We start from the raw sequence: 26,318 nt of genomic DNA, 5'->3' as shown, positions 1-26,318 counted from the left end.
TGATGACAAAATAGATTTATTTTGTAGCAATAAATGTCGGAAAAGATTAACAAGTGTTTTCACACGGTAGTTTACAACAGGTATTGTTTTAAATTTTTGAACGAAAAATATTAATCAAAACGTAAAATAAAATATTTTTAACAAGAAAGAACACTTTAAAAAGTTCATTTAAAATACGACGAGCTAAAAAAGTAGCAGTTTAGGGAGATAATTTTCATTTCTCTGTAAAACGGGAATGGCAGTTATGTCATTGTGAAATAGATGTTGTTAATAAAAATATAAATATATTATTATGCAAGTGTTGATGGTGTTTTAAATTGATCAATTTATGTTTTCTGTCCAAGTGACAGAAATAGTAGAATAGATTTTAACCATATAATTATGTTGAGGCATGGAGGAAAATTGTGAAGTGAAGAGTTTGGGGAAAAAAAAGAAACAATAACATATAATACATATCACATAGATATATGCGTAAAGTTAAATGCACCGTAACAAATAACGTGATTGTATTTCAATTATAATTTATAACAGCAGAATAAACAAGGTAGGGACAATACATAGAATATATACAATTGTATATAGATAATAAAGCAACAAAACATGTGGATTTATGAGAAAATCACCGATTGTGTATATTCTTGATATGAAACATGATGTATTTTAGATATAAATACTATATAATCAAATAAAACACTCCTGTTGCTCCAATTTATTCATTTTTCCACAGCATAATTGTCTCTTTCTTAAAGAGGTTGATATGTGGGTGAAAGAGAGTTCATGACCTGCAACAGTTTGACCAGGTAAATTATGGCAAGTACTAATGACCCGAAAGAGCCGAGAGCCGACAGGAACAGCGAATAAGGAAATCCGTATGTCTTCGTCTGCTCTATTGCGATTGGCACCAAAGTCGATGCGATTATAGTCCATAGCAGCGAAGCTGAAATAAAATTGAAAATTCTTGACAACCGAAATTCATTTTACATTGTAATTTCAAAATTTAAGGTTGCGTAGTTTCCTTAAAAAAAATCCACATTCTTTTTTGTTGAGGAATCGTTCTTACTGCGAGTTTGCACGTAGGCATAGGCCTTAACGTGATTTTATAAAAAGTACTGTTATCTGTACACGAATTTGTGATTTCTGACGATAGAAAGAGAAGGGTTAACGTTGAATAGTGTAAGACGAATTTATCTCCATATCGCACATTTTGTCGACGGGCTTGGAACTTTACGCATTCACTTTATCACTTATTGCCAACGGTTTATCATAAATAGTTCTTATGTTTTCTGATGAACATACTAAAATTCTATCAATTACTAACATGAATCATTTATACCCTCGACCGAGAAAAAGCAAAAGCGTGCGTAATCCGTCTTCAATTGCATCCTGTGCCCATTTATCAAATTTCGGAAGGATGAGGGATTACTATAAATCAAAATGCTTGATTAACTAAATACACTTTGTACGTTTATATTTCTATGAGATTTTTTATGACGTGTTTGTGTAATAAACATTGAGGGCTTTCTTCACATTTTGCGCGCCCTTTAATTGCGTACAATATGATCATGGAAGATTTGATACTAGAAGAGAAAGGTACAAACAGAATGTACGTTGACAGATCTCTTTTGACTAACAGAACATTTGTTTACTTGAGTGCAGTTTAATCAATGTCGTCGTTATCTTTAATTTATTATGTAAAGTTCATTTAGTTTTTCAAAATTACATTTCGGAGCAAAATGGCAACTTCCCTGTCATATAAAGATAACAACTAAACACCTAATCTATTTAACATAAAAAGGTCCATTTTATTCACCACAAGTCCACAAGATGAATCAATAATGTAATATTACAATCCACATAAAAGTCAGTATAAACAGTTTGCACCGTTACAAATGTTAATTAAAATACATTGAATTACTGTTGGATTAATCACTTAACTTTAGAAACATATCACATATTCTGTACGATGTTTCCGCTATCTCATCAAAGCCACGACTAAAAAATGCCCCCCAACTGTTTGACATTCGCTGCGATTTTCATGAATATTTCATTTCGGATCTTTAGAATTCTGTGTTGGTATGCCAAAAGAATAAAATTCGGAAAGTTTGATTGATATTTATTAATTTTTTTTGCATCGCCAATAATACACGGAAACCACAATTGTCTTTTTTGATCAAACACAACGTTGTTCTGAATGGAATTGATGGGAATTAAAATGCATTTTTTTTAATTTTGTATAAATTCATTGAAGAAATGATTTTCTTGTGTATTCATCGTCATACAACGTCTTCTGATCAAAAACAATATATATTTTGTAGGAAATAAAATTATTTGATAAAATTTAAGAAAATAAAAATATTAAATAAAATTTGTAATAAATAAAATTATTTGATAAATTTATGCGACACAAAAGGTATTTACCTGAAATAAAGGTGAACAGAATAGATATCAGAGAAAGGACCGGTCGCTGGTATTTGACGCATATGTTGATGAGGAGAAGAACGCAGGCAAACAGAGAAGAAGCCACGGACAGTGTCGCTATCACAATCTCCCTAACTTGGTCTGCATATACCATATCTGTAGAGAGAAGAGGTTAAACAATGTATATAATTGAGCGTTTCCTTCAGTTTCAATTATTTTAACATGTGAAAGTTGAAATAAAAAAATCACAATTTGGAATCTATATTAAAACCTTATTGAAACAATTACTTTTTTGGTAAAAATTCATAATCTGTTATGTAAATTATTTTTCCGAAAATGAAAACATTAAAACTAACGTCATCACATTTAAATCAAATTTCAAATTTTTTTTTTATTAAAACAATAATCTAAAAATATTTTTATATATTGTGGAAAAAGAAGAACTTAGATTAGAATTACTTTATTTTGAATCAATTTACGGGACTGTAGTGAATAATTTAGAAAATTTACTTCCTAGTGCTTGATATAAACAATTCTAGTTTACATGTAATTTTATAAAATACATCTACATACCCCCTTCCGCCGTCTTATATTCTTTGTGAATTTCCTGATAAGTTTTTGCCTCGCATTCACCACCATCTCGACATGTAATACAATACCACAGTCCATTTGATTCGTAAATTTCTCCATTATAATCGCTTACTACCCAGGCTGGGGTAGCAAACCCTGTTATTTGTAGTAACGTGCAAACCACGTAACATAGTCCGAGTACAATTGTCACACTTCGTGAAAACATGCTGGGAACTTAAAAATAATCACTTAATCCAAAAACCAAACGCAAAACATCACACCATCTTCCAGTGAATGTAATAGCAAGACTGCACGTCGGCGCACAGTTTACCTAGTGTTGTTTTCCTTGACTAAAAATGGCTTCCGTTCCAATTCACCTGAGCGTCATGTCAATCCAGGTCATATATTCTCATTGCTTAATCCCATCGCCTCACCTGTTTATCGTAAATCAAAGTGACGACAAAAAGCCAGAGTACGGTAATTTGTACACACCAATGGTTGTAGAGGAAAAATAATGATTTTGTTTAATCTTCTCTTTTACAGATAGTTGTTGATATACATGTATCCACCTATGCAATGATTGATGAAAGACTGTGTACACAGGCGGATCAAGATTTATGTACATCTAAGGTGTGACACGGAGAGATACAAAGAAATGCAAGGAAAACGTTTGTTTTATTTCATTGTTTCTATTTTGCTAAAATGTATGCAAAAAATTTGACTCCGAGGGAAAAAAAATCATTCAAACCCACTGCGAATTCCTTCTTCTAATATGTATTTTTTCATGAATTTTTAAAACATACCCCCGATTTATACCCCTGAGAGATATAGATGTGTGTTTAAACAGTTATAAGATAGCGTAAATAAAAATATATCAAATGTATATTTTTGCCTCTTAAAATCCACAAAGCTACTATTCGCTAAAGTAATGCAATTTAACAACGATAAAATATTACAAGAAACATTCTTCAACTTAATATTGCAAACGATCTCTCCAGGCAAACATGGTTTTCAGATGATCGTTGTGCTTGATAGGTGTTCATCAAAATTCTTTGGTTTTTATATTTTAATAAACATTCTTTTTTTTTATTAGCATTGTATTGCAATTGTATTAAAATTTAAAATATGAGTTTTAACACTTAACATGTATATTTTATCTCACTTCAAGTTCTTTGTTTTACTATATAAAAACACCGCACATTGATTTTCTGATACACAGGACAAAATTTGTTTTTACTGAACCTGCACGTATGCTGATTATGGAAAACATCAAGAGCAAAGTATCTTTTTAATAGAGTTTCTATAGTTTAGCTCATCAAAGCTAGAGTTAATTCGACTTAATAAACTTAACAAACTGGCTGTAACACTTAAATATATAAGATATTAGAAATTACACAAGAAAAAAAATAATGAAAGTTAAGTCAAAGAGTATGAATCTTGAGTAACAAATGAAACAAACTCACTAGTGAAATCATATCCAAATAAAAAACATTTAATTTTCAGCATTACATTTTCTTTAATGTTTAAAAACATATTTGGAAGTACAGGTGTATATCTTTCTCAGTTTTTTTAGGTCACCTGAGTCACTCAGTTGATATATTGCTATCCGTTTTCGTCCGTCGCCGTGCGTAAACTTTTCACATTTTCGACTTCTTAAGAACCACTGGACCAATTAAACTTGCCACAAAGTGTCATTGGGTAAAGGCGATTAAGTTTTTCAAACGAAGGGTCACACCTTCCAAGAGGAGCTAAAAATGAAATAGGAATTAGTGAAAAAAATAGAGGTACTGTGAGTAATGAGCTCACTAAATGATACCCTCCGCCTCCCATATGTATTAAATGGCAGTGTCACAAGAGACACTGTGTCAATGTTTAATATTAGCTTATTGTACAGGGTTTGGTAAGAGTTATCTTTATTTTGGCATTAGGAGTTATCGTTTATTTCATTTACGCACTATTGGTCACTGAGTTGTATTTGTTCTATTTTTATCAACGTATACTCGTCGAACCCGTTTGAGTAGTTTGGTCAGTCATTTATACTGGGTGTTGGCTAGTGTGTGTCAGATGAGGTCTGGACGCCGTGAGTTATACTTTACCCATGCTTAATGATCTTGGGTGTGCCTTTTATATAACCCATGCTGTGTGAACTTGGGTGTGTTTTAGCTGTTTCCCCTGCTGTGTGATCTTGGGATTCAGGGATGTTTTGTAGCGGCGTTGAGAGCAAGACCTGGAGGCCGACAGTATGATTTTTATGTATAAAATGCCACAGCTCACTAAGTTTTTACACTTTACAATATTTTTGTTGTTAGCTTTAAAGAGCAATTTTCTTTGTAAAACTGTTAGCAATATAGAGAGAATATAGATATTTACGCTCTAATTCATTTACTTGTTAAACGGCAAATACATGTTTTCTTTCGTTATTTGTTTGTAAAATCTAGTATATTGAACAGATATGTGTTTCGAACATTTTATTAGAAAACCCTATGAAAATTGTAGGTGACCAAAATTGTATATTAAGCTTTTGTTCTGGACGGGAGGATTGGTGTACATGGTGAGGATACTTTTGGGATATGGTGGACCGGAAGGGACAATATGGTGGACCATACATTGCGACGTGGTGTGAAGTGTGAATCTGTCCAGTGATGACCATGATTGAACTTTTGGCCGATTTGATATTTATTGTACATATGTAGATAAATTTATTGTTAATTTTTATAAATCTTGTTTCTTGGTATACAGAAGGTCTTACAAAATATTATTTATTTTGGTTTGTAAATTCTGATTTAACGAATCCATCACAACTTGAGGTCAGTTGTGACAGGCAGTGTCCATGTTTTGTTGTGGGAAACCCAAAATATGTGTCTGATCAAAAAGTAAAATAGGAGGTGCACAATGGCAATATGAAATAAAGATTCTGTGAAAGTTTCATCAAATTTCATTCAGTGGTTTGAGAGGAGTTGCAGATAAGAGAAAGGTACCCCAAAGCATAACAGACAGACGGACGGACATACCGCTTACTATATACCCTCCCGGTTTTCAAGCAGGGGGTATAATAATGGCATCATTAAAAAATCTTATTAAGAACCACTGGGTAAAAAATATGAAACTTACGTGGAATCATCCTGAGGTAGTGTAGAATGAAGTTTGTTCAAATCATGACTCCTGGAATTTCTGTGAAATCCTTTCAAAATGCTTCTCCTCCTACAGTTTTGGTCTGATTTCAATATTATGTGGCACACAAGTAGACTATACTAAGATACATAATTTTGTTTTCGATGAACGGTGTTGCTGTGATTACTAAACAAAATAGAAATTTACGTGAAATACTTTCAAAATGCTAGTTTTGGCCTGATTTTAATATACCCGGTAACTTGGCACACAAGTATACTACCCTAAGTTATATATTTCTGTGTATCAGTTTTTTTTATTTCGATGAACTGTGCATGTGTTGCTTAGGTTGCTAAAAATAGAAATTGCTGTGAAATACTAATTATACTGTAAAAACGCTACTCCTCCTACAGTTTTAGTCTATAATATAATGTGGCATGCAAGTAGACCACACTGAGATAATAATTGTCTGTTTTGTTTTTTGATGAATGATGTTGCCATGGTACTTGTAACTTAAATTGAAAATTCTGTAAACTATTATCAAAAGCTACTCCTACAGTTGTAGTCTTATTGCAATTTCGCCACAAAAAGAGACTTAACCAAGGATCATTATTCTATTTGTTGCTGTTGTTAAGTTTCAAGTCCCAATTGCTACTTTTCTCTTCCTTTGTTATGAATACAAACCAGTAGAGCTACAGTTTCGAAAGTGTTTTCTTGTTTGTCATTGTATTGCAATATACGAAAATATCGATATTTTAGCGCAGCCCTACTTGTTAACAGGGTTTTCCTTTATTTTTCAAGTAGCAGGGGGATTCAAAGGAAGTAGGAAGCACCAGTATGCGAGCGCCAAACGTGAGAGCCTACTAGGGGGTCCAGAGGCATCCCCCCCCCTCCGTAAAAGTTTTGAAAATAAGAATCTTAGCCATTTCCAGCGTTTTAGACAAAAAATGTAGAATTTAAATAATGAGTAAAAAAAAAGAACAAAAAGAATTTAAGAATTGATAATTCTGAACACTTTACCATATCATTTTATCAAGGATAACATGAACAAGTTAATATCTTTGATTTTACATGGTAAATATTAAGGTTTTGGGGGGAAGTTTAATGCAATGTTGCAACATGTTCGTGTGCTACCTATGCAAGTTTCTGTTACTCCTCATGTGAAGATATATTTCAACCATACACAATGAAAAGGAAACGACTTTAATGACATTTTAAGAAATTTAAAGAATAACAACAGCAAATTCACAAAAAATTCTTTCTCTACTTCATGTTCAAAGTCTGCTTCAAGCTCATCGTCTTTGTCTTCTTACTCGTATTCGCTATGAATTTTCTGACTATGCAGTATGGACAAAACTTCCTGAAACTTTTGTTCAATAATCGTAATCTCATCTGACCCAAAACTGGCTTGAGTTGAGAATTGTGTGTTTCAACAACAAACTCAGGTTCAACTGTTTTGTTTTCATTGCCCATTCCCATTTGACCTAATCTGGGAGCTTTCTCTTGTCTTTAGCATACCGTGTTTCCACTGCTTCTTTCATCAATGCTGTTGTGTTCTCAGATACTGTCTTTGGACCGATAATGCTTACATGCATAATTGTCGCTAATATTTTGTTGGATAATCAATTCCTAAGCCTATTCTTAATACACTTTACTGCACAAGCACCTCTATCTCTGGTCAGGCATTGCTAACTGGCATTGACAGAATGATTTTAGTCAGTTTCAGGATGGTCCAAATGGAATAAACGATGAAGAAAGTATTCTGGGAAATTTGGCAATGTGGATTTCAGTTTTTCAGTTCTGAACACAGGTAAACGATGGAGAAAGTATTCTGTGGGTATAAAGCTCTGGAAATTTGGCAATGTGGATTTCAGTTTTTCAAGGTGATACCTAAACTGAGCCATTCTGCTTCAAGTGCCAATACTTCATCTTTCTCATACCCATTTTGCATCTTTGTCATCTGATACTCTGTTTGATGTTGCCCAAGAGTAAATAATCTTCCGCTCTCTTGAAGATTTTTACCGCCGAAATATGGCTGAAATATTGCCGATCCGGCGTTAAACAATTATATAACAATCACAATCACAATCTTGAAGATTTTTCCCATCTTGACAATAGGGGACTTTGATTGAAGCATGTCATTTAGAGCATCCTTGGTGTACTTAATACTTCACTCAATCCGAGCATAGTTAAGGGTTCCTGTTTGAAAAGTTCGGCTGAGAGAGACAGGATTGCATGGTAGTACATTTTTTCAGGACATATATGGTTAAGATGAATTTGACTTTTTTGTATCAAAACTAAACACGCTTTAGTCGTAAACACACAAGTAAAATGCATTATCCCAACACGTAGAATGGGAAAGGATTTAAGATGGATAAATACAGAAACAGACTCTTTGTTAATATTTTACAGCATATTTTAAAGACAATATATGCTACATGATAATTAGCACGAAGACCTTTATGTAGATATTGATAGCATATGCATGGGAAGCATTGTGAAAGTAGAGTGGCTAATTGAATATGGGTGGGGATGGAGGAGGGGGGCTAAACCAACAAATTAAAAAAAGGTAACCCCAATTTTCAATGCCTATATAAAGTCTATCTTTGTACTTCCTATCTCTTCAGATTTGTAGGATGGATGTCAAGTCCATAAAACCCATTTACAGTAGCCTAAAAGGACAACTATCTTGTGGAAAAGGCCTTCTTCGCCTTGTGCACAACAGCTTTCCTGGCCTTTTGAGGCATTTTTACTGAACAGTTAGTCATCTCCAACTGTACTCTCCAACTTGCATTTCTCTTAGGAAAGTCCTCAAAAACTTCCACAATTGTCTCAAGTATTGAGATACCTTCTTGATATATGCTGTTTGATTACAAGAGTTAACGCATGCCAATGCCACCTTCGAAGGCTCGTTGAATATTGTACTCCTTAGTTAGGTGGCTTCAATCATCGCAGGTAAAATATACAATTATTGTATTATAATAATAAATAAATGCTTATCATCCCCGTAATCGACGATTCAGGAGTATATAGTGTTGCCCTGTCCGCCCGTGTGTCTATTTATGTGCTTGTCCTGCAAAAACTTTGACATTTCCCGTAACTTTCGATACATGGAAGATATGGCTTTTAATATTTCACATGTGTATATCTTGTGACAAAGCCTTTCTTCGGGTACCAACATATTTGATCTCTTGACCATGGAGAAAACGCGTACCTCCAAAACATCAGAGGTGGGATTATGTGCCATGGAGAAGGGCATCCCCTGCCGATCAATTGCACCAGCCGTGTGCTCCTTGTCATGTTCGAAAAATAACGGAAAATCTTTGGAAAGCTCCGCGTGTAAATAGTTGCGCGTGTAAATAATTCTTAACAACCACTATAAAGAAAGTCAGTCAGCATTTGACTTAATGATGAATAGTATGTGTCTCTCGAGAAAATTTCACTCATATGGATGAAGAGAAGCTGTTGGTCCCCGTTGTGACGCAATATTCTTTTAAGAAGTGAAACCTTGGTTTCACCAACATAAATAAGTCCATATAGATTTCATTCTATTCCATAGACAACTCTTGAAGATTTGCAGTTCAGATTTTTTAAAATTTTCTTTTTAAAACTTGAACCTTCATCGATAGCTGCCATGCGGGCACTTCGGTGTTTCACAAACACATATACGCCAGAATAAATATTTTTCCGTTCCGTTTCGCGTTTTAGCAACACCTCGTTTCATCTGATTCGCGTTGTAAGGAGCTGATCCTTTTGAATCCCACTGTGGGACGTTGAGACCGGTCCTACGGATGAGACAGTATATAATTCGACGTCCCGTGTCACAGTAGGTGCTGGCACGTGAAAGAACCCTCACTACTCAGAAACCCTGAATTTAAGATTGAGCACACAACCACAAATTGTAGAGTCTCAATATAAGTCATAATTCTTGAATGGGACTTTATACCCTTAAACAAATAAGAAATAATCTGACATCCTTAAACGAGCTTGATTCTATGTTTGCGAAAGTTGGTCCTGCATACAATGTAACGTATTCAAAATGTTATCAATAGGTCCAATACATTATTAAGCTGTCCGAATCTGATTGCCTTTAATGGCTCAGAAAAAACCTATTTGAAATACATGTATGATTAGTTACCCCCCTCCCCTCTTCGAACAAGAGAGGATGCATTGGTTTGCTGCTGTCTGTCGGTTTTTCTGTATGTCTGAAGCCCCACCAAAAGTTTTGTTCATTTTCTTTGCAGAAGTTGAATATACTAAAATGACAAAGAAGATGGGGGAACAAGGCGGGCAGAATCTCTTATATAATTTTTCTAAAATTGAAAATATTAGATGTTATTCGTGGGATTCGAACCCTCTAGCAATAAAAATCCGACGTATCATATTGCTTTGAGACTAACGCGCTAACCATTACGCTACATGACTCTTGATGAATTGGGGCATTTAAATCATGTTTGTGATATGACCCTTGATTTAATAGACTTGAAGTATTTCTTGGAAAGATGCGAATGTTTTGTCATAATAATGCACTTTTAAGGTATAGTGGGTCTTCGCTCCATTTTTTTGTAAACCAAAAAATGTATTTTTATTGCAAACTTTTAGGATTATCTTTCCAAAAATTGGAGGGAAGACCCACTCATGTTGAAAAAAAAAATGTTGAAGTATGTGAAAATGATCGGTTTTGTTCTTTTAAGTGTGTGTATGCTTTTTCATAGGCAAATATTTTCAGTTTTTGTGTAATTTTTGTAAATTGTAGAGATTTTGCATTAGGTATACGTATACTTTAATATTAGATGAAACATCAAATAAAATTTAGATATAATTAAGATAAATTTTTTCACTTCTTATCTGTCACACTATAGGCAATTCGCCTGCCTTATCCCCCCCATCTTCTTTATCATAAGAATAACTACACCAAGTTTGGAGTAATCCAAATTGGACACGATCGAGCAATTTTGGATTGAGTTATACCCCTTGAGACTTGAACTGAGAATAAATGCCAATTATTTTCAGTTTTCTTTTATTTTCTTTACAGAGGTTGTGCATATTGAAATGAAATTTAATATACATATTTAAATGAAAGTATCCTAGTAATGTTCTGTTTCAAGTATTATCCAGCAATTTTTGACAGAGTTATGCCCCTTAGACTTTTGTAAAACACTTGTGCCCTCCTCCCCCCCCCCCCCCCCCCCCCCCCCCCCCCCAAAAAAAAAAAATTGTGATTTTTGTAAGTCCAAGGGAAATGACTCTGTCAAAAATCATACCCAGAACAGAACTTGACTTTGATATTCCTAAGATAAATCTCTATACCAAATTTCATAACAATATGTGCAACATCTGCAAAGACAAGAGATGTTTGTGAAACATTTATGCCCCCCTTCCCCTCCCCAAATTATTTGAATATTTTTAACTCCAAGTGGCATAACTCTATCCGAAATGGCTCGGTCGTATTAAAACAAAAATTGAAATCTCAGGGCTCTCTGTGATTTAGTCTAAAACAACAATTTCAAATACAGGAGTGTTAACAAACAACTATGAAAAGGATTTCCTTGTCAGCCCCCTAGTATCAAGACCAGGTCCCCCATTGAATGTAACTTTCATTTTTTCCCAATCCGCCTCAGTGTCCTCCGAGTTTTTTTGTTAAATTACAGTCTTTGGAAAATATTTACGCACCACAGCAATGTCCCATTGGTCTTCCTTTGTAATTCTCATCTAGCATACTTTTAAACAGTCTGAGAGTGAGCTGTAACAAGATAAACTATACTGTATATGCACTATAGTGTATTCAGGGAAATTTTCGTCCCTTTTTTTATTTGCGCTCATTTAGCCCTGCTCAGATAGGGGAATTTAAAATGAGGCTAATTCCAAAAATACAGTTTAAGTATAATTTCTTTCCAAAAAAGGTGATAGGGCAAATTTAAAACGGGAAAAATTATTTGCAAGCATGAAAGGGCTAAAATAACCCTGTATATAGTAGTACATGACAAAACTGATGTTATTTATAATATTAAATCCAAACTTAAATGTTAACTTCTTGAGGACGCCAACATATACATATGATTGGTTGTACGGTATGTTGTTTTACGTCCCTTTCAAAAATGTTTCACTTGTAAAGAGACATAACCATATACCGGTGAAGGGCTTTAAATTTAGACTTTCAAAAAAGGATCTCAAATGCCTTGTGACTTAATTAGGTCTCATTTCATTTCTCTTCAAAGTTCCGAGAGCTTGGCGAAGGAGCAGTTGCCACCTTTTTTTGGCTCTACTAGTCAGAGACTAGAAGAGCTTCTCCGAAAGCAAAGTGTCTGTCCATGTGTCTGTCTGTAAACAGTTTTTCAAAAATGCTTCTCCTCCTACAGTGTTTGATCTGTTTTCAGTATAACTGCACACAAGTAGACTACACTAAAATACATAATTTTAAGATACACGATTGTCTTCATTGTTTTTTAATGAATGATGTTACCATAGTAACTAAAATTAAAATTTCTGTAATTTTTTTAAAAAAAACTACACTTACAGTTAAAGAACGATGCCTTTTACTAAATTGTGAAATGTGTGGACCAAGGGTCAGGGGTTCCTTTGAGGTGGGGCACAACTGATTATTGCTGAATGTTACTGATAAGTTGGAATGCAATTTCTTGTTCCCCTACTCTGCCTATGGGTATTTATTAACCAGACTAAAAATGCTAATTGTCTAGTTTTGATGAGCAATGATGCCTCTTTCAAAATTGTGAATTTCATAGGGCTAGGCAGTAATATCGATATTTCAATATATTGCAATACAATGACAAAAAATATCGTATCGCAATACGATTTTGTAATATCGATATATTGGCAATATGCTCAGATTAAGGAATTTTGTCATTAAAATGAGTAAATATAAAAATATACTTATAAAAGTTTGTTATTAAGCCAAACAGTAAGACAGAAATTGATTTGTGGGAACATTTAAGAGCATTAACTTAAATGAAATCAACAAGATTTTTTTTTCCTGTTGGTTACTTATCATAGTTATGTACATTCTGCATGTGAATTAAAGTAAATAGAGTAAGAAAATGCCATTTTTATTACACTGAAAATATTGCAATACATATCGCAATACAGTTAAAAATATGGCAATACGAAAGCCCTAGAATTTCATGGCCTATGATTTAAAACGTACTAAATTCAGTTGTTGCATGGTGATCAGGTGACCTATAAGGCCCATGGGCCTCTTGTGCATTAATAGAATCTTAATGTACACATTTAAAGAATAATATCTATATAGGCAGGGGAACACAAATTCCCTGAATTAGCTTGTCATAAAAATATCCAGATGTAGTTTTGGTTTGGGCAATTTTGGACAAAATTATGCTCATTTTACTTGGAAAAATCCAATTATGAGAGGGGGAGGTGTTTTACAAAAATATCTTGTATAGATGTATAAAGAAAACATATTTTAAAGGAATATAAAAAGATTTATTAGTTATATGTAACAACATTTTATAAACAATTCTTACCATGATTGAGAGTGACCTTGAAATCGTGCTTCTTCCAATTCCAGTCTCGGGGGGGGGGGGGGGTTCATTGTGAACTGTCAACAGGTATAAATGTGTTTGACCTTGACCCTAGAGTTTGAACCACTTAAAAAAAATTAACCTTGGCAATTAACTTTTGAACAGGAATTACTAGGGATTTCTTTATTTCACATATGCATTCCTTGTGACAACACTTTCCTCTAATACTAACAATTTTAACCCTTTGACCTTGACCTTTGAGTTTGACATATATTTGAGAAACTTCAACCTTCGCCATAGGCTTCCATACAGGGACATCAGTGTTTCACAAACACATCTTGTCTTCATTATTATTTGGTGGTGTCTCCATATGAGGGAAAAATTCCACAGAGAGATGTATTCACAACAAACAAACAAATTACTAAAGAAAATATAAAACATGAATATGTTGGTCATGCATATCTCTGCATGAAAAAAACAGCTTTTCAAATACTGCAACCATATTGTAACCCTTTCAAAACACTCATTTGAGCTTTTCTGATTTCCTTAGCATATAACGTCTGTCGTGACGTGTCGTCCATCTGTTTGTCTGAAAACTTTTTACATTTTTAACTTCTCTAGAACCACTGGGCCAATTTTACCCAATTCATATAGAAATATGTACATTTGTATGTCAGACTGTCCATCTGTCTCAATAAATTTAACCTTGGTCATCACGGTCACATCTACTGAATGAGAAGAGACATTCATATTAAACTTATGTATTAGTATTTACCTGTGAGAATGGCATGGGTTTTTTTTTTTTACATGTGACCTAGAAGTTTGACCTACTTGCAAAAAAATTAAATTGTTATAAATTCATCATTTTGAAAGAGAAAAGTTAGGGCATTCATATCATAATGCATGTATATTATTACCTGTGATAAGACCTTTCCAAATAAATCATGACTTTTACTCTGTGACCTTGACCTTGAAGCGGTCAAGCCTAACCTACTTTTCAAAAATGTTGCATTTGCTTATAACTTTTGATTGAGATGAGATATGACTCTCACATTTGACATGGACATTAATTACTCATAAGAATTCAAGGTGTTTCCCAGCATGCGATGCTTTTTTTACCCCTTGACGTTGATGTTTTACATAATTTTCAAATATTTAACTCTCCTAAAAGATGATTAGGCTTCTGAGTAACATTAAGGAAGACTTCAGGGAAGACAGGGCTTTTTGCACAAAACGTCATTTTTCGACCCACATTTGACCCCCCGCGGCAAAATCTAAATTCTAAAACCTTACTGCACATCTACCTGACACCACCAACCATCTCCCAAAAGGTGATTAGGCTACTGTGTAAAATGTAGGAGAAGTTCAGGGAAGACGGGGCTTTTTGCATAAAAAACGTCATTTTTTGACCCCCATTTGACCCCCTGGGGCAAAATCAAAATTCCGAAACCTTACTGCACATTTACATGACACCACCAACCATCTCCCAAAAGGTGATTAGGCTGCTGAGTAAAATGTAAGAGGAGTTCAGAGAAGACGGGGCTTTTAGCATAAACAACATCATTTTTCGACCCCCATTTGACCCCTCAGGGCAAAATCAAAATTCCGAAACCTCACTGCACATCTACATGACCCCACCAACCATCTCCCAAAAGATGATTAGGCTGCTGAGTAAAATGTAAGAGGAGTTCAGGGAAAACAGGGCTTTTTGCATAAAAAACGTTATTTTTCGACCCCCATTTGACCCCCCGGGGCAAAATCTAAATTCAGAAACCTTACTGCACATCTACCTGACACCACCAACCATCTCCCAAAAGATGATTAGTCTACTGTGTAAAATGTAGAAGGAGTTCAGGGAAGACGGGGCTTTTTGCATAAAAAACATCATTTTTCGACCCCCATTTGACCCCCTGGGGCAAAATCAAAATTCCGAAACCTTACTGCACATCTACATGACACCACCAATCATCCCCCAAAAGATGATTAGACTGCTGAGTAAAATGTAAGAGGAGTTCAGGGAAGATGGGGCTTTTTGCATAAAAAACGTCATTTTTCGACCCCCATTTGACCCCCCGGGGCAAAATCAAAATTCCGAAACCTTACTGCACATCTACATGACACCACCAATCATCCCCCAAAAGGTGATTAGGCTGCTGAGTAAAATGTAGAAGTTCAGGGAAGACGGGACTTTTTGCACAAAAAACGTCATTTTTCGACCCCCATTTGACCCCCCGTGGCAAAATCAAAATTCCGAAACTTTACTGCACATCTACATGACACCACCAACCATCTCCCAAAAGATGATTAAACTACTGTGTAAAATGTAGGAGGAGTTCAGGGAAGGAAAGTGTGACAGACGGACGGACGGACGGACGGACGGACAAGAATAACAACAATATACCCGAACTTTCTTTAGAAAGTGCGGGTATAACAAAGATGTTTAAATATTGCATGAATTTCTAAAATCAACCCTCATGCCCGAAGGCGACAGAGATATGAAATTCACAATTTTTGTTTCTTGTCACTCATAAATGCTTCATGCCAAAATTCCGACGACGGACGAAAACAGATAGCAATAGGTTACCTTACTCACTGCTCATAGGCTCCAAATGCCGAATGCAGTTCTAAAGCTGCAGTCCTCCACCGGTGAATAGTTTCCCCTCAATTCTTCAAGGGCGTTAAACAAACAATAATGGACCACTCCACGGGGCTCGGGACATTTAATCCATTTTAATGGTATAAATGGTGAATCTGTCCTGTCGTCCCACGACTAACTCTTACACTTCATTAATGTTCTGTTAAGTTTGATTGATTGTATACTGTTTAACGTCCCTCTCCAGAATATTTCACTGATATGGAGACGTCACCATTGCCGGTGAAGGGCTGCAAATTTAGGCCTATGCTCGGCACTCAGGGCCATTGAGAAGGGAGGGATCTTTATCGTGCCACACCTGCTGTGACACGGGGCCTCGGTTTATACGGTCTCATCCGAAGGACCGCCCCATTTAGTCGCCTTTTACGACAAGCAAGGGGGTACTGAGGACCTATTCTAACCCGGATCCCCACAGGGTGTTCTGTTAAGAAATCAAATCCTATTATACCATTAACATTCAGGGCATTGGGCTCTTATTCGTTGTAAAAAAAAAAAGTAGGAAAAGTTTAATCGTGAATGTAGATTTAATCGCGCCAGCACCTATTGCGACACTGGACCTCGGTTTATAATATCTCATCCGATGGACCGGTCTGCACGTCCAATAGTCTGGTTCGAACCCGCAACGTAAGGATGAACTCCTTAATTCGCGACTCTAGAGGAGACGCTCTAACCACTGCGCTACGCGGAGAACTGTTAATGGATAAAATGTATATCAATCTACAGGCATGGGCACGATTACTGAAAAATGTAATCGATTAATAATCGATTACTTTGGGGTATTTTCTGTAATCGATTACAGCCATTTAAGTCCAGTAATCGATTACTTTAGCTGGTATAATCGATTAATAATCGATTACTTTAAGGATTTGTATATAATTTAAGGCAGAACAACGTAAATGGATGTATCATGTTCATAGTTAATTAATTACTGAACTTATATACATGTTATGGACTTGAAATTTAACTTATTTACACAGAACTTGAATCTGAATTAATTTACACAGAATTACATTTCATCATCATTAGCTTTTGAAAAGTGTCTTTGAATCTACATCTGTCAGGGCGGAAGATTTTTCCAGCAATACTGAATAGTCTTTCCACTGGGGCCGAAGAAGCAGGAATGTCAAGGAAGCGTTTTTCCATACCTGATAGGTACGGGAAGGTATTTTCATTTTCTTTCCTGTAAGAAAGAACATCAGTAGCTACTACACAAGTTTCGTTGAGGTATTGTGTTACCTCCTGCCTTCCTTCATCACCAGACACTGCCCTAAATCACTTCTTTCTTGGGGTCATGAAACTAAATAGTTGATTATCATTTTGTTTTATTATTTTTTCTCTGGTGGTGAATCTTCCACATCGTTCGACTGAATCCTCTGATTTTGTACTTTTGATTTCCTTGCATTGAGTGGAAGTTTTTCTTCCACTCCCTCTGTGTCCTTACATCAGCGGAGCTTCATTGATGGATCCAACGTAACTGCTAATGGAAAGTTGTCATCAACAACGTACTGCGATAATCGCGTCTCCATTGATTCTTTTAAGATGCGATCATCTTGTTATAAGTTGCAGATATTTCTTCCAATTTATGTTGCAACCCCAAGGTGATAGGCACTTCCAGGCTTGCAGAAACCGACTTTTCCCTCTGTACCATCACTGCAGCTTCCTCGAATGATTGATTGATTGTTATTGTTTAACGCCGGATCGGCAATATTTCAGCCATATTTCGGTGGTGAAAATGTTTGAAAAGCTAATTTAGGTTTTTCTGGCGGCCCCTAGTGATCCTACTTTTTTCGAAAACCAGTAAAACGGTCTTTTACGTGCCAAGGGGGTTGTTGTCCTCGACACGGGACACCATTTAACGTCCCATCCGACGGACTTTAAATGTAAAAATGTGTCAACATTTCAATTAATTATGACAACAAATATTGTTATTTTAATGAATATCTAAATTTTACGATAAAAATCAGTTTCTTGTAAATATTGTAAAATTGTACTAGGACTTACATTTGTAAAAAGATCATGCATTGAGTGCACCCCATTAAAAAGCCTATTTCGAACAGGCGAAAAATCAGAACGTTCTAAACGAATTTGGTTAATAGAATGGTTTTAAAATTGAACACCGTTCCTTTAATAGTTTTCTCTCATATGGTGAGAGTTGTCCACACCCCACACTTAGGAAGCTTTTCCTCAGGAACTGGATTGCTCGAATCATCACTATATGGGCATTCCACCTGGTAACATTGCCTGCCTGCAATCTTTTCTCATTCTCCAGAAAATCAGAAGCATTGAAATGATTTTCGCACAAATTTCACAATACTTGCAGCTTTTGTAATAACTCCCTTGAGGTGTTGACTTGCATCTGATAGGCAATCTTTTACAAACAATTGAATCGTATGAGCATAACAATGACCAAGGGTCGGATCATCTGGAAATTCAGATTTCTCTCCATCCTCCTGAGTCTCCGAGTCGCTTTCCTCGTCATTACTGTCCTCTTGGTTGGGTTCAGTTTTAGATTGAAATCCAGGTAATGAAAACTGTAACGCTTTTTTTTCATATTAGCTGCGTTGTCTGTTGTAACATTGCTTACTTTATCACATACTAGTAAATCATTCACTGCTATTTAAAGCCTCTTCATTTTCTTGTCGAATCTTTTCTGCTATGTGACGTCCTTTGACTCGCTTGCAAACAATCATCACAGACTCTAATTGTCATTTGAGAATAAAGTGTCCAGTAATTCCCAGAAATCCTCTCATCTGTCGATTTGACCATAAATCAACTGTAAGGCGGATATTTTCCACTGGTCAGCTTGTCTTTGAGTTGTTGTTCTGTTTCTGTGAATACTCGGTTAAGATGTTTTGTTGACATTGATTTTCTTGAGGGAATATCATATTTCGAATCCAGCATGTTCACAAATTCTTTAAACGCAGGATTTCAACGATAGAAAGTGGCGACATGGTTTCCGCAATAAAATGAACCAAGGCATTAGTAATTATGCCCTCGTAAAAGAAGTTTCGGGGGTATATAGTTTTTGTCGTGTCCGTCCGTCTGTCTGTTTGTCTGCAAAAAATTTAACAAGTTGCCAATAACTTTTGATTAAGTGGAGCTCTGACTTTCATATTTCACAGGTATATTCCTTGTGACAAGACCTTTTTTTGGGTACCACCAAGTTTGAAATTTTGACCTTGACCTCGGAGTTTGACCCACTTTTACACAAAAATTCCAAACTTTTACTTTGGTCATGGCTTTCAGATTTCACATATGTATTTTTTGTGGAAACACCTTTCATTGGATACCAACAACTTTGACCTTTTGACCTTGAACTTGGAGATTTCCGTACTTATGAAAAAAACTTGAACCTTGACCATAACTTTTGAACGTTAGAGCTAGGGCTTTCGTACTTCAAATATGTAATCCTTGTGAGAAGACCTTTCATTGGATACCAAGAACTTTGACCCTTTGACCTTAACCTTGGAGTTTTACCTACTTTTTAAAAACTGTAACCTTAGTCACAACTTTTGAACGGTAGACAAGAGGATTTTCATATTTCACATATGTATACTTTGTGGCGGCAAGTTCTTTCATTGGATACCAACAACTTTGACCTTTTGACCTTGGAAATTTCCGTACTTATGAACAAACTTGAACCTTGACCATAACATTTGAACGGTAAGGGATAGGGCTTTCATACTTCACATATGTAATTCTTGTGAGAAGACCCTTCATTGGATACCAAGAACTTTGACCCTTTGACCTTGACTTTGGAGTTTGACCTACTTTAAAAAAGCAAACCTTGACTAGAACTTTTAAAGGGTTAGGGCTAGTGTTTTCATGCTTTACATATATTAAGCTTTTGAAAAGACATTTCATTTGATAGCAAGGCCTTTGACCCTATGACCTTGACCTTGGAGTTTGACCTACTTATAATTTTTTTTAACATTAGCCATAACTTTTGGACGTTTAGGACTTGGGCTTCCATACATTACATACGTATTTCTTGTGGCAAGACCTTTCATGGAATACCATTTACTTTGACCTTGACCAAGGAGATATTCGTTCTTATGAAAAAACTGTTAACATTGGCCATTGCTTTTGAACGGTAAGAGATAGGGCTTTCATACTTCATATATGTAAGTCTTGTGAGAAGACCCTTCATTGGATACCAAGAACTTTGACCTTAAACTTGGGAGTTTGACCTACTTTGAATAAGCAAACCTTGATTAGAACTTTTAAAGGGTTAGGGCTAGTGCTTTCATACTTTACATATTTAATACTTATGAAAAGACATTTCATTTGATAGCAAGGCCTTTGACCCTATGACCTTGACCTTGGAGTTTGACCTACTTATTAATTTTTTTAACCTTGGCCAAAACTTCTGAATGTTTAGGACTTGGGCTTCCGTACTTTACATATATATTCCTTGTGACAAGACCTTTCATTGGATGCCAATTATTCTGACCTTGACCATGGATATTTTCGTACTTATGAAAAATCTTTAACCTTGGCCATAACTTTTGAACGCTAAGGGCTAGTGATCTCCAAACTGATGAAAATTTTTTACCCTGGCCTGATTTCATATTTCGGAGCTTCATTTCCAGTGAGTTTGCATTTAAGAAAAGTTTAATCTTCGCTAATTTGTTGCCATACGGGAGCATCAGTGTTTCACAAACACATCTTGTTCCTATTTGTTTTTGGATCTGTACTTCCATATTTCACTGACTTCTGTCGTACAAATTGTTCAATGTTTTGTTGGGATTTAGGAATATTTTGACTGCTTGATGGTAGTAATTCATTCCTGTGTTTTCTCTGCAGAAAAAAAACAAATCAAAAATAATAAGCATGCTAAAGATGGTATTTAATTAAATGTTTATAAAAGCAATACTTCTGCTCAGTATTGAACTAATTGATTTGAGGCTTTGTGATTGTTTTGATACCTTCACTGGGTCTATCAAGTTAATTAACAAAACACTAGGGAGTTTACAGGTGTCATATCACACCTTGTTACCTACAGTGGAGATAAGCCAATCAACTAAGATACACTATGGATATAATTATGTACATAAAACCCCTGTCTCTTTCATTAACAAAACAACCTAGCTTCCCTTTCTTTTGCGAAATTAACATTCAATAGAACAATAAATTAAAAAACAACAACACATGTTTAAGTAAAAACCCTCCCCTTGTTTTAGTATATATTGAAATAGCTTACCTTAATGTGGGTAGAAAACTTGGAAGTTGGTTGAACATTTCCAGAAATTAGTGAAGTGAAGTATTTGCATTTCAGTTTATCATTTCCTACTGTTGGCCAATCATCAGGCAGCTGAAAGTGTGTTTTCCACGACAAAGTTTGAGGACTGCATGAATGCAAAATCTGTCAGGGTGTGGCTCAATTTATACAGAGTGAACAGATTTCAACTGATTTTAGACTCAAGTGAACCAGTGTATCCTTGGGGGTGTATATAAATACTTATCAGTTATGATTAATTTGTTATCATGGATTTGTTTTACAACAGCACTACGAGACCATGTTTGAGTATTATACAGATGTAAATATATCTTTTTTGTTTGTTGATAAACATCTGGTTACATAAACATAAACCATCATAATGCAAATTTCATGCACAATTTATTGTTGGTGCATGATTTTAAATTGATATAATTGAAAACATCAATGCAGGTCAAACTTTCAACAATTAGTTGCTTTAGGCTGGAAAGAATTCTTCAACATAACAAATATTTATGTACAAAGTATACCGAAAAAGTTATTATAATAACATTGGAAATTTTAGCTGTAATCGATTAAATTTCGATTACAAGTAACCGAAAATCTATTCGATTACAGATTACTGTCGATTACTTGAAAATAAGTAATCATTACAATCGATTACGATTACCCCATGCCTGTCAATCTAAATGATTTCATTTTGTCACTGATAGTTTTTTCTGCATAAACCTAATATTTAAATGAAAGGGCATGTGCTTTGAATAAAAAATTACCCAGTCGATAAAAAGATACATCAACTTATAAAATTTGGGAAAAGAAATTAAAAAGAACATTCTTCACTTTATAGTTAATGTATATAAAACTCGGTCAAGGTCGCTATATACAGTGTAAATCGGACGTGTTTTGGGCAGCTACTGAGAATAATAGCTTTTTATTGAATTTTTGATGAGAAAAAATTCCTAAGTGGCCAAAATGCTTCAAGGATGCTACCTACTGATACAACACAGTGAGTAAACTAAAAGAAATATGATTTATCCAGTAAAAAAAATTGAGAAAATGAAAAAAACTTCATACATGTATGTGTTTGAGTTGAATAGCTTCGTGAGTAGATTTCATCGGCCACTCAGTAACATGGTTGTATGTGGGCTACTCCAGTATGCCTAAGAATAATAAAAAAAAACTATTATTCTATATAACCCAAAATCTGCTAATAAAAGAAAATGGTGTGAAATAGAGTCCAGCTATAGTAGCCAACGTGATACCTCAGTCATGGCTACTAGCGATTCGAACAACCACGAACATAATGAGGATATTGGCAAACTCTGTGTCTTACTGGATAGCATTTCCAAAGATGAAATAGCTACCAAAAAAGCAGTAGAAAAAATTCTAAAGCTTTTGATAAAGTATGGCATAAAGGTCTATTGTATAAACTGCAACAATATGGTTGCAAAGGTGAAATCTTAGGTTTGGTTGAAAATTATCTTTGTGATACAGTTCAGAAGGGGTAGTATTAGAGGGATCTCCTCTGGATTGGAAAGTGTCCATGCTGGAGTTCCACAAGGCTCAGTTCTAGAACCATTTCTTTTTCTTATTTATATTAATGATATTACTGAAAACACACAAAATCAAATATGAATGTTTGCAGATGACACAACCTTGTTTGTAATTGTTGATGCTGACATAGATAACCCAGCAGTATCTCTTACTGCTGACCTTGAAAAAATAAGGCAGTGGTCCCATCAATGGCTAGTTGAATTCAACCCTAATAAGACTGTAAATGTCGATTTTACTAAAACTCAAGGAGTACACCCAAATATTTCATTTGGGAACACAATGAATATAATTTCCCAGAATCAAAGTAATTGTCACCTCGGACTGACACTTCAGTCTAATGGGGGTTGGTCAGAACATATCACAACAATTTATGAAAAAGCTTGCATAAAATTAAACATACTGCGCACACTAAAATATAAATTAAAGAGGGATTCCTTAATCAAAATATCATTTGTTCGACCAGTAGTAGAATATGGGGATGTGGTATGGGATAATTGCACTGAAGAAGAATCTAAAGACCTAATTATTGGAGAGTGTGCAGTTGGAAGCTGCAAGAATAATTACAGGCATTAGGTGTGATTCATCAAAAAGTAATAAAAAAAAGAGTTGGGATGGGACACTTAAAGTTGAAGAAGGGAAAATCATAAGCTCAGACACATTGATGTATAAAATACTTAATAATCTTACCCCTATTATATGAATAATATGCTTGAAGGATGTATGCCAATTCAGCATTATTATAATTTGCGCAACCCTAATTCATATCGAATCACAATTATTAGAACAGTGTCATACAACAATAGTTTTGTACCATCCATAATATCCTTGTGGAAAAATTAATCTGATGATTCTAGAAACTTCCCTACATTACAAACTTTCAAAAATCAATTATACTCTACCACTCTTATTCAGAAAAATAAATACAAATTATACAACTATTGTATTCGAATTGATAACATAATACATTGTCAGTTAAGGTATAAATGTAGTAACCTTAATGCTGATCTTTTCAAAGACCACCTGAAAAAAATCACCAATATGTACAAATTGTGGGTATCGAAACGAAAATTCACTGCATTTTTAGGTCTACTGGTCAGAAACCAGAAGAATCCATGCAGATTCATGCAATAGTAAGGTGTCCGTTGTCCGTCCGTGTGTCTGTAAACATTTTTTCAAAATGCTACTCCTCCTAGAGTTTTGGTCTGATTTTCAATATTACTTGACACACAAGTAGACTACACTAAGATTCATAATTCTGTGCATCGATTTCGATGAATGGTGTTGTCGTGGTTACTAAAAATAGAAATTTCTGTGAAATTCCTTAAAACGCTACTCCTCCTACAGTTTTGGTCTGATTTTAATATAACTTGGCACACAGGTAGACTACACTAAATTCTGTATATCGATTTTTGATTTCGATGAATCGTGTTGCCGTGGTTACTTAGAATAGAAATTTCTGAAATACTTTTAAAATTCTGCTCCCCCTACAGTTTTAGTCTTATTGTAATATAATTTGGCATGCAAGTAGACTACATTGAGATACATAATTCTGTGTATCGATTTTTGATTTAGATGACAATGTTGCCTTGGTTACTTAGAATAGAAACTTCTGTGAACTGCTTTCAAAACGCTACTTCTCCTCTAGTTTTGGTCAGATTTCAATATAACTTGGTACACAAGTAGACTTCACTAAGATACATAATTCATTATGCCTATAGCCAGGACTTTGCTTTCAGCAAAGCCCGGCGAAAAATGAAAATTACTAAGATCACAGACCAGAACCATCACTTTCATTTTTCTTTTAATTTAATTTAATTTTTATATCTTTTTTTTTTTTGCTATCTCGAGGCCCTAAACTGAAAATGAATGCAGACTTTTTTTTAGTAAATTTGCGAAAATTACGTTTTAATGTTTTATAAGGGAGTGAAATCTCAATATACATGTACTAGTAGTTAACGGACAGCACCTTATATCAACTGTATTCCTAGAGAATTAACTCTTGTACAGCCATTTCGGAGTTTATCTGCAAAATTTATTTAACAGAACCCCGTCCTAACTCCGGAACCCCTGATCATTGGCCATGAATTTCACAATTTTTGTAGAGGACTCAATGCTCAATACAATCATGCCAACATTTTGACTGCTTGATGTCTAGGAGTAAAGAATTAGATTTTTTAACCCATAGATGCGATAAACCAAAATTTATTGAGTGGTTTCAGAGAAAATGCTGAAAATGTTCAAATAATAAGGAACATCGCTCAACGACGAACGAAAATGGATAGCAATAGGTCACCTGAATTTACTCCTGTTTGTTAAATATTCTATCACCTTATAAGAGTTGTAAGAGTTAAATGAATAGTGAAAGATATTAGACATTTATATCTTTCACACCTTGGAAGACGATATCCATTCTAAAAAGTTTACTACTCATAAAGAAATTAAAATGCAAGATAAACATTTCGTCCAATTTTGAAAGGAGCATGACTGTGCAAAAGTGATGCAGTCATTTAAATGGTGAAGATTAGGACAAAAAGATATGTAAATCGAATCGATATAATCAGCTACTTGTCTACATGATATACCGATAAACATGCACTATAACATGGTTTGACGATACACAGTCACAACAGGCGACATGGATCGCTGACAAAAGGGTACACTGCGTGAAAAGTCTAAAAATTTCTTTCAAAATTATTTTGCATTTATTTATCAAGTCATATTTTTTTATAGCGATATAATAAACTGATAAGAAGAGGAACAGGGGGCATGTCAGGGGGCTAGCCATACAATCAACAGCCCATTCATGTTGTTTTATTTAAAAAAACACACCATTGAAACCAATCTTTTTAAAAGCCTTTTTTTATGAAAATAAAAATGAAGGACACTCATTGGTAAAAAAAAAAATTATTTCTTTAAAAAGAAAAATGGTTCAATTGTGAAATTTATAAAAATTTGCGATGGCTTTGTCACAGATGATGCCCAAGTTACATATAAAAGCCATATCTTCTCTCATTCAAAAGTTATGAGAGATTAATTTTTTTGTAACAGTCAGACATTCATGAAGAAGAATTAAATTAAATGTCCCCACTCTTTCACAAAAATCCGGAACAAATAAATATTCATACAGAGGTCAGGACTGAAAACTTTCCTGAAAAGTGGAATGGCTCAGTGGCCTTGGAAAAGAGCGATAACTAGAATATACACCAGTCTGTTCGTAGATTATTACACAGACGCTCAGGTAGAGCAATAAGTATTAAAACCGAATAAAATCATATCATATAATGAGTAACAGACCTCGTCA

At 34.9% G+C, this 26,318-nt stretch overlaps 1 protein-coding gene across 1 annotated transcript; it reads right to left on the bottom strand.

Annotated features, from left to right (window-relative positions):
- Window positions 1-3,559, bottom strand: LOC134272144 (uncharacterized). Its single transcript, XM_062754398.1, has 3 exons — window positions 2,992-3,559; window positions 2,419-2,574; window positions 1-937 (listed from the first exon to the last, which is right to left on the bottom strand). The coding sequence occupies exons 1-3, from the start codon at window positions 3,212-3,214 to the stop codon at window positions 744-746; spliced, it is 573 nt and encodes a 190-aa protein (XP_062610382.1). The 5' UTR covers window positions 3,215-3,559; the 3' UTR covers window positions 1-743.
- Between the last annotated feature and the right edge of the window lie 22,759 nt (window positions 3,560-26,318).

This window comes from Saccostrea cucullata, unplaced genomic scaffold, assembly GCF_032062105.1.
Source record: "Saccostrea cucullata isolate Sc308-1 unplaced genomic scaffold, CSIRO_AGI_Scuc_v1 ctg4355, whole genome shotgun sequence".
NCBI lineage: Eukaryota > Metazoa > Mollusca > Bivalvia > Ostreida > Ostreidae > Saccostrea > Saccostrea cuccullata.
Note: the sequence above shows the minus strand (reverse complement) of the source record. Positions and strands in the feature narration are given on the sequence as shown.